Here is an 8,941-nt window from a genome sequence, read left to right as displayed (position 1 = left end):
GAGGAAGCAGCAGCAGCGCATCCCCCGGGGGGCTGTCGGCGAAGATGTCGCTTCGCCGCGCCTACTCCATCAAGGACAAGCTGCAGGCCATCGAGCGGGTGAAGAAGGGCGAGCGCCAGGCGTCGGTGTGCCGAGCCTTCGGGGTGCCGGGGGGCACGCTCCGGGGCTGGCTGAAGGACGAGGCGAAGCTGCGCTGGTTCCTGGAGCAGCTCGGCGGCGAGGTGGGCACCCAGCGCAAGAAGATGCGCTTGGCCAACGAGGAGGAGATCGACCGCGCCGTCTACGCCTGGTTCCTGGCGCTGCGCCAGCACGGCATCCCGCTCTCCGGGCCCCTCATCCAGGCGCAGGCTGAAGCCTTCGCCCGCCAGATCTACGGGCCGGAGTGCACCTTCAAGGCGAGCCACGGCTGGTTCTGGCGCTGGCAGAAGCGCCACGGCATCTCCAGCCAGCGCATCTACGGCGAGGGCGGCGCGGCCGCCGAGCCCGAGCGCGCCCCGGCCGCCCGCCCGGAGCCTCTGCCCGACGGCGGCTACGGCGACGAGCAGATCTACAACGCCAACGTCACCCGCCTCTTCTGGAAGCTTCTCCCCGGCGACGCCGCGGCATCTCCGGCCAGCGCATCCGCGGCGGCGGGCGGGAGGCGGCGGTGGCGGGGCGAGCGCGTCACGGTGCTGCTGGCCGCCAACCTGACGGGAGCCCACAAGCTCAAGCCGCTGGTGGTCGGGGGTCTCCGCGATCCCGCCAGCCTCCGGCACCACAACCAGGACAAGTTCCCGGCGTGTTACCGCTACAGCCGCGAGGCCGCGCTGGCGCCGGCGCTGCTCCGCGCGTGGTTCTTCGAGGACTTCGTGCCGGGGGTGAAGCGCTACCTGCGGCGGAGCTGCCTCCAGCAGAAGGCCGTGCTGCTGCTCGGCCCGGGCCGTGAGGATTCTCCTCCCCTGCAGACGCCCGACGGCTCCATCCGAGCGCTCTTCCTCTCCAAGGGTCCCGCCGGGAGCGGCTCCGCCGGAGCCGGGGGTCGGATCCCGGCGCCGCTGGAGCAGGGGGTGGTGTCGGCCTTCAAGCAGCTCTACAAGCGGGAGCTGCTGCGCTTGGCCGTGTCCTGCGGCGGTCCCGGCGGCCCCGGCGACTTCGTGAGGTCCTTCCTGCTCAAGGACATGCTGTGCCTCGCCGGGCTCTCCTGGGACCTCATCCCGCCGGGCTCCATCGAGAAGTGCTGGCTCCTGGGGCTCCGCGCTGCCTTCGAGCCGCATCCCGGCGAGGAGGAGCGCGGGGAGACCCCGGCAGCGGGGCACGAAGGAGGAGGAGGAGGAGGAGGAGGAGGGGACAGCAAAGTCTTCAGCGACCTGACCCACCTGGCAGCGCTGGCCTTCAAGCGCTTGGCTCCCGAGGAGGTGTCCGACTGGCTGCACTTGGATGATGCCGCTCCGGGCGCGGACGAGGAGGAGGATGAGGATGAGGAAGAGGAGGATGGAGAAGAGGACGCGGGCGAGGAAGGCGCCGAGGGCTGCGGGGCGGAGGAGGACGAGGAGGAGGAGGAGGAGGAGGAAGCAGCCGCTGGCAGAGGCGGTGGGGAAGGAGGAGACCCGCTGCTTCCCACGGCTCGGGAAGCCATCCAGGGCCTGGAGACGGCGCTGCGGTGGCTGGAGGGGCAGGACCCGCGGGAAGTGGGGCCGCTGAAGCTGGTGCAGCTCCGCTCCCTCATCTCCACGGCCCAGCGGCTGCGCCGCGGCCGCAGCCCCCGCTCCTAGGCCGGGGGGCTACCGCTGCCTACCTTTGGGCTACCAACCGCCCCCAGCTGGCCACGGGGCCGGGAACGCCCCGTTATCCCGGCGGGGGGATCCCAGCGCCCGCCAGGATTCCTCCTGGGGACCGGGAGGCTGTGGGGTCGCAGTTTCGGGGATTTTCGGGGTTGTTCCTCGCCTAAACGTGGCTAAGAGGTGCTATTTTTTGCATCCCCGGTCGCAGCTGGCGCTGCTGGAAGGGGGTGGGTGCCCCCCCCCCCCCAAATTTCCCTGGTTGCCCCAATCCCGTGGGGAGAAGGGGTTAGGGATGCACCTGCTCGGTGTCAGCGGGATTATTGGGGATGTTCCCCCAAGTGAGTCCCCAAATCTCAGAGCAGCCGGACAGGGACCACTCCCAAGGTGCTGTAGGGCAAATATTCCACCCTGGGGAAGGGGTTGGTGATGCCCTTTCCCACTGCTGGGACAAAATCCCATAATGCCAGGATGGTTTGGGGCAGGTTTAAGGCAACTCCGTGCACTGGATCGGAAAAGGGACACTTGGGGTGGCACCCAAGAAGCTGCAGCTCCCTGGAAAAGGTCACCATCACCATTCCCACCACAGCTGGGAACACCTGGACCACGGGGACCTGCTGAACCAGGTACAGCATCCCCGGGGAAGCCAAAGGCGTTCCCGTGGGGTTTGGGGGGTGGTCAGGGCCGGACGGCACCTGTGGGCGAGCTGAGGTCGGAGCAGGGAGCCACTTTGGAATTCTGGAGGCCTCAGAGAGGAATTTGGCAGCTCTTGGCCTTACCTGGAAGAAATTTGAGCCGGTTGAACCAAATTACTGAAGGGAGGGGGGATGAACTCCAAGGAGCTGCCACCTGGTGGGGTGGAGGTTTCTCCGCGTCTTTGTCTCCTCAGCGCAGAGTTTACGGAAATTAAACGGATTTTTATTCCCACACGGAGCTTGTGGTTTGTGAGCAGCCCCGTGGAGCCAGCCAGGAGGGGTTTGGGGTGGCACAAGGAGGGGACCTTTGTTGGTTATGCCCCCTGGGTGTGGGTTTTCTCCGCTGGGTTCCACGCCCAGGGGGTGTAATCGTGGAAAATCCCATTCCAACTTCAGCCACAGGCAGGGACACCTTCCACTAGCCCAAGTTGCTCCAAATCCCATCCAACCTGGCCTTGGACGCTTCCAGGGATCCAGGGGCAGCCACAGCTTCTCTGGGAAATTCCATTCCAGCCCCTCCCCACCCTCCCAGCCAGGAATTCCTTCCCAATATCCCCCCTAACCCTGGGCAGCCATTCCCTGGGTGCTGTCCCTCCAGCCCTCATCCCAAATCCCTCTCCAGCTCTCCTGGAGCCCCTTTAGGCCCTGGAAGGTGCTCCAAGGTCTCCCTGGATCCTTCCCTTCTCCAGGCCGCCTCGAGCTCCGTTTCTGGCTCCTGTGCAGCTTTGCTAATGAATTAATTGGGTGCCTGGAGAAAGTTCCCAGCGAGGTTTCTCCAACCCCCCAATTTTGCCTGGAAAATGGAGCCTTTTCATCCTCCAGGCGGTTCCCAAATCACCTGGAACACCCGTGTGGGTGCCAGGAGGCAAACGGAGCTGAGTTAGGGCATGGAAAAGGTTTTGGATCCTCACTGGATAACCTGAGTTTTCCCTGGAGCTGAGAGTGGGTTTAGGCTTCCATCCCATTCCCGTGGAGCCCCCTCCCATGTGTGGGGCTGACCCCTCTGTAGGTCGGTGGACTCTCTCTCCCCGCATTTCTGGGAATAAAAATCCCACAGCCCCCCCCCAGGGGATGGTCCCTCATCTCCCACCGCAGGGACGTGGCCGCTCTCCCATCTCCAGGAGGCTCCAACTGGGATCAGCCCATCCCCAAAATCCCCATCCCCGGTGCCCACAGAGGACGGGTGGCACCTCCACCCTCAGTGACGGTGGCCATCCTGTCCCCTCCTCCTGGGAGTGACCCCGTGGCGACTCCCAAATCCCCCCGGAGAGGGGGGACCACGAGGATCCACGTCTTGCCCCCGTTTATTCACCCACAGAGGTAACACCATGCCCAACTCCACCCTCCCACCCCATTCCCGAGGGCAATCAGCACCTCCCGGAAAAAAACAGGAGGCGGATTTTGGTCCCCCCCACGGGCCCCCTCCAGGGCACAACGTCTGTCAGTGCTTGGCCATGTCGCAGGCGCGGTTGGTGGCCGCCTCCACGGCGCTCATGACGGTGGCCCGGAGCGCGCCCTTCTCCAGCTGGTGCAGCGCGTAGATGGTGGTGCCCCCGGGGGTGCAGACGTCGCCCCGCAGCTTGGCCGGGTGCTCCCCGGTCTCCAGCAGCATCTTGGCGGCGCCCTGCGGGAAAATGGGACCTCCTGGATCATCCCCCTTGGGATCGTCCCGAGGGGTCGCCTCGCGGGCTTTGCCGCCTTTGTGATGGCCTCGTTTTTTTTGGGGTGCGGGAAGGGGGGAACTCGGGCAGGAGGTGGGGCAGAAGCTCCTCCATCGCCCTGGTGGGTGGCGCAAAACCAGCGTCTCTAAAATCAGCAACCCCCAAAAACAGCATCCCTGAAATCAGCAACCCCAAAAACAGCATCCCTAAAATCAGCACCCTCAAAAACAGCAACCCCAAAACCAGCATCCCTAAAATCAGCATCCCCAAAAACAGCATCCCTAAAATCAGCAAGCCCAAAACCAGCATCCCTAAAATCAGCACCCTCAAAACAGCAACCCCAAAAACAGCATCCCCAAAAACAGCATCCCTAAAATCAGCAAGCCCAAAACCAGCATCCCTAAAATCAGCGTCCCCAAACCAGCGTCCCTAAAATCAGCAAGCCCAAAACCAGCAACCCCAAAACCAGCAACCCTAAAATCAGCGTCCCCAAAACCAGCCGCCCTAAAATCAGTGTCCCCAAAACCAGCATACCCCAAATCAGCACCCTAAAAAACCAGCAACCCCAAAACCAGCCACCCTAAAATCAGCATCCCCCAAACCAGCATGCCTAAAATCAGCACCCCCAAAACCAGCCATCCTAAAATAAGTGTTCCCAAAACCAGCATATCCCAAATCAGCACCCGAAAACACCAGCAACCCCAAAACCAGCCAGCCTAAAATTAGCGTCCCCAAACCCAGCATCCCTAAAATCAATGTCCCCAAAACCAGCATCCCTAAAATCATCATCCACAAAACTAGCATACTCCAAATCAGCACCCTAAAACCAGCATCTGCAAAATCAGCAATGCCAAAACCTGGGAACCCCAAAACCAAACCCCCCCAAGACCAGAAAAACCAAAACCAGCAACCCCAAAACCAGCATCCCCCAAACTAGCAACCCCCAAACCAGCACCCTAAAAAACCAGCAACCTCCAAATCAGCACCTTCAAAACCCAGCAATCCCACAACCAGCAACCTCCAAACCAGCACCCTCAAAACCAGCCACCCTAAAAAACAGCAACTCCAAAACTCAGGAACCCCAAAACCAAACACCCCAAGACCAGAAAACCTGAAACCAGCAATCCCAAAATCAGCATCCTCAAAACCAGCAACCCCAAAACCAGCACCTCAAAACCAGCACCCTCAAAACGAACACCCCAAAAACAGCACCCCTTAACCAGTAACCCCAAACCAGCACCCCAAAACCAGCACCCTAAAAAACAGCAACCCCAAAACCAGCAATCCCAAAATCAGCATCCCCAAAACCAGCAATCCTCAAACCCCAGAAACCCCCAACCCAGCAATCCCAAAACCAGCACCCTCAAAACCAGCACCCTCAAAACCAACAACCTCAAAACCAACAACCTCAAAATCAGCACCTCAAAATCAGCACCCCAAACCCAGCAACTCGAAAACCAAACACCCCAAGACCAGAAAAACCCAAACCAGCAATCCCAAAACCAGCAACCCCAAAACCAGCATCCTCAAACCAGCACCCTAAAAACCAGCACCCCTAAAAACCAACAACCTCAAAACCAGCACCTCAAAACCAGCACCCCCGAAACCAGCACCCCAAAAACAGCACCCCTTAATCAGCACCCCCAAAACCGACACCCCAAAACCAGGACCCCTTAACCAGCACCCTAAAAAACATCAACCCCAAAACCAAACACCCCAAGACCAGAAAACCCAAAACCAGCAATCCCAAAACCAGCACCCCCAAAACCAACACCCCTTAACCAGCACCCTCAAACCAGCACCCCTTAACCAACACCCTCAAAACCAACACCTCTTAACCAGCACCCCCAAAACCAGCACCCCTTAACCAGCACCCCTCAACCAGCACCTCCTCCCTCGCCCTGCCGGCTGTTGAGGAGCCGCGGGCCGGGTGGGAAGCGCGGGAAAGGCGGGCGAGGAGCGATTTGGGATGATTTGGGGTGATTTGGGATGTTCCCGGGGATGTTCCCGGGGTAGTTCCCGGCTCACCAGCAGCGTCTGCGCCGCGATCCTGCCGGCCAAGGCTCCGGGCATCCCCATCTTCACCGCGCCCTCGGCCAAGGCTTCGGCGAACAGGTACACCTGGAGGGGCACAACAGAGGTACCCGGGCTTAGCTGGGACCGAGAGGAGCCCCCCGGACCGAGCCGGGACCGAGGGGAGCCCCCCGGGCTGAGCCGGGATCGAGGGGAGCTCCCCGGGCTGAGCCGGGACCGAGGGGAGCTCCCCGGGCTGAGCCGGGATCAAGGGGAGCTCCCCGGGCTGAGCCGGGACCGAGGGGAGCTCCCAGGACCGAGCCGGGATCGAGGGGAGCCCACCGGACCGAGCCGGGATCGAGGGGAGCTCCCAGGACCGAGCCGGGATCAAGGGGAGCCCACCGGGCTGAGCCGGGATCGAGGGGAGCTCCCCGGGCTGAGCCGGGATCGAGGGGAGCCCCCCGGGCTGAGCCGGGATCGAGGGGAGCCCCCCGGGCTGAGCCGGGACCGAGGGGAGACCCCCGGGCTGAGCCGGGACCGAGGGGAGCTCCCAGGACCGAGCCGGGATCAAGGGGAGCTCCCCGGGCTGAGCCGGGATCGAGGGGAGCTCCCAAGACCGAGCCGGGATCAAGGGGAGCCCCCCGGACCGAGCCGGGATCGAGGGGAGCCCACCGGGCTGAGCCGGGACCGAGGGGAGACCCCAGGACCGAGCCGGGATCGAGGGGAGCTCCCCGAGCTGAGCCGGGACCGAGGGGAGCCCCCAGGACCGAGCCGGGATCGAGGGGAGCCCACCGGATCCCAGCGGGACGGGATTCCCAGCCCAGAGCTCACATAGGCCACGCCGCTGCCGCTCAGGCCGGTGTGGATGTCGATGTAGGACTCGGGGACCTCCTCGCAGAGCCCGCAGGACGACAGCAGGTTCTGCAGGAGGGCGGATTCTTTGTCGCCGGCGCTGCTGCCCCGGGAGAAGACCATGGCCCCGGCCTGCACCACGCACGGCAGGTTGGGCATGATCCGCAGCACCTTGGTCCAGGGAGGGAGGAGCTGCGGAGAGAGAGGGATGGGAGAAAAGGGGGAGGCAACCCCGGGATGGGGGCCCTGACACCGGTGGGTGTCACCCAGAGGGGCGGGGGGGAGAAGGGAGAGGGGTGGGGAAGGAGCTGGAGGGGTGGGGACAAGGCCACACGGGTGTGATCTCTGTGGGCACGGGGAAAATGGACCATGAGGAGGAGGAGGGAAGAGAGGAGAAGAAGGAGAAGGAGAAGGAGAAGGAGAAGGAGAAGGAGAAGGAGAAGGAGAAGGAGAAGGAGAAGGAGAAGGAGAAGGAGTAGAGGATGAAAAGGAGGAGAAAGAGAAGAGAAAAAAGCAGAAAAGGAGTAGAGGAGGAGGAAAAGGAGGAGGAGGAGGAGGAAAAGGAGGAGGAGGAGAAGGAAAAGGAGAGGAGAATGAGAGATAAAGAAGGAGAAAATTAGGAGAAGAGGAGAAAGAGAGAAGAAGGAGGAGGAGGAGGAAAAGGAGAAGGAGAAGAAAAAGGAGAGGAGGAGGAGAAGGAAAAAGAGAGGAGGAGAAGGAGAGATGGAGAAAATGAGAAGAGGGAAAAGAAGAGAAGGAGGAGGAAGAGAAGAGAAGGAGAGGAAGAAAGAAGGAGTAGGAGTAGGAAAAGGAGATGGAGAGAAGGAGAGGGAGAAGAAGAAGGAGAAGGAGAAGGACAAGGACAAGGAGAAGGACAAGGACAAGGAGAGAAGGAGAAGGAGAGAAGGAGACTCACCCTCTGCAGTGTCTGGATGGTGACTCCAGCCACCAGGGAGACCACGATGTGGTGGGTGCCCACGGCAGGACGGATCTCCTCCAGGACCCCCGGCAGCACGTGGGGTTTGGTGGCCAGGAAGACCAGGGTGCTCCTCTGCACCACCTCCAGGTTGCAGTGCGTGGTCCTGCACCCCAACTCCTGCCCACGGGACAGGGAGAGGTGTCACAGCCCCGAAAACAGCACCCCCACACCCAGCAACCCCAAACCCAGCATCCCTAAAACCAGCAACCCCCAAAACAGCAATCCCAAAACCAGCAACCCCAAAATCAGCAAAACCAAAACCAGCATCCACAAAAACAGCACTCCCCATAACCAGCACCCCCACAACCAGCAACCCCAAAAGCAGCATCCCTAAAACCAGCAACCCCAAAATCAGCACCTCCGAAACCATCACCCCTACATTCAGCACCCCCAAAACCCAGGAAGCCCCAAACCAGCAATCCCAAAATCAGCACCACCAAAACCAGCACAATAAAAAACAGCACCCCCAAAAACCAACACTCCCAAAACCCAGGAACCCCCAAACCAGCACCCCTTAACCAGCACCCCCAAAACCAGTACAGTAAAAAACAGCACCCCCAAAACCCAGGAACCCCCAAACCAGCAACCCCCAAACCAGCATGCCTAAAATCAGCAACCCCAAACCCAGCACCTCCAAAACCAGCAATCCAAAAAACAACAACCCCAAAAACAGCATCCCCATTACCAGCACCCCCAAAAGCAGCAACCTCAAACCCAACATCCCCAAACCCAGCAATCCCCAAACCAGCAATCCCAAAATCAGCACCACCAAAACCATCACGGTAAAAACCAGCACCCCCAAAACCCAGGAACCCCAAAACTAGCACCTCCAAAACCAGCAATCTCAAAAACAGCTACCCCAAAAACCAGCACCCCCAAAATCAGCAATCCCCAAACCAGCAATCCTCAAAACCCAGAAACCCCCAAACCAGCAATCCCAAAAATCAGCAGCCCCCAAACCAGCACCCTAAAAAACAGCACCCC

General features: G+C 61.0%; 2 protein-coding genes across 2 annotated transcripts in view; one reads left to right on the top strand and one right to left on the bottom strand.

Annotated features, from left to right (window-relative positions):
- Positions 1–44: 44 nt before the first annotated feature.
- Positions 45–1,904, top strand: TIGD5 (tigger transposable element derived 5). Its single transcript, XM_027908643.1, has 3 exons — positions 45–307; positions 355–599; positions 631–1,904. Exons 1-3 carry the CDS (start codon positions 45–47, stop codon positions 1,749–1,751), a joined length of 1,629 nt encoding a protein of 542 aa, XP_027764444.1. The 3' UTR covers positions 1,752–1,904.
- Positions 1,905–3,885: 1,981 nt separating this feature from the next.
- The window catches only part of PYCR3 (pyrroline-5-carboxylate reductase 3), an 8,832-nt gene continuing 3,776 nt past the window's right edge, over positions 3,886–8,941 (bottom strand). Inside the window, 4 exon segments of the mRNA XM_027908642.1 lie at positions 3,886–4,076; positions 6,142–6,234; positions 6,958–7,170; positions 7,895–8,151. Of these exon segments, the coding sequence (XP_027764443.1) occupies positions 3,894–4,076; positions 6,142–6,234; positions 6,958–7,170; positions 7,895–8,151 (746 nt within the window). The 3' untranslated portion in view covers positions 3,886–3,893.

This window comes from Empidonax traillii, unplaced genomic scaffold (genome assembly GCF_003031625.1).
Source record: "Empidonax traillii isolate 1590-97213 ecotype Southwest subspecies unplaced genomic scaffold, ASM303162v1 scaffold1777:size77351, whole genome shotgun sequence".
NCBI lineage: Eukaryota > Metazoa > Chordata > Aves > Passeriformes > Tyrannidae > Empidonax > Empidonax traillii.
This window is presented reverse-complemented; position numbering and strand designations above follow the sequence as displayed.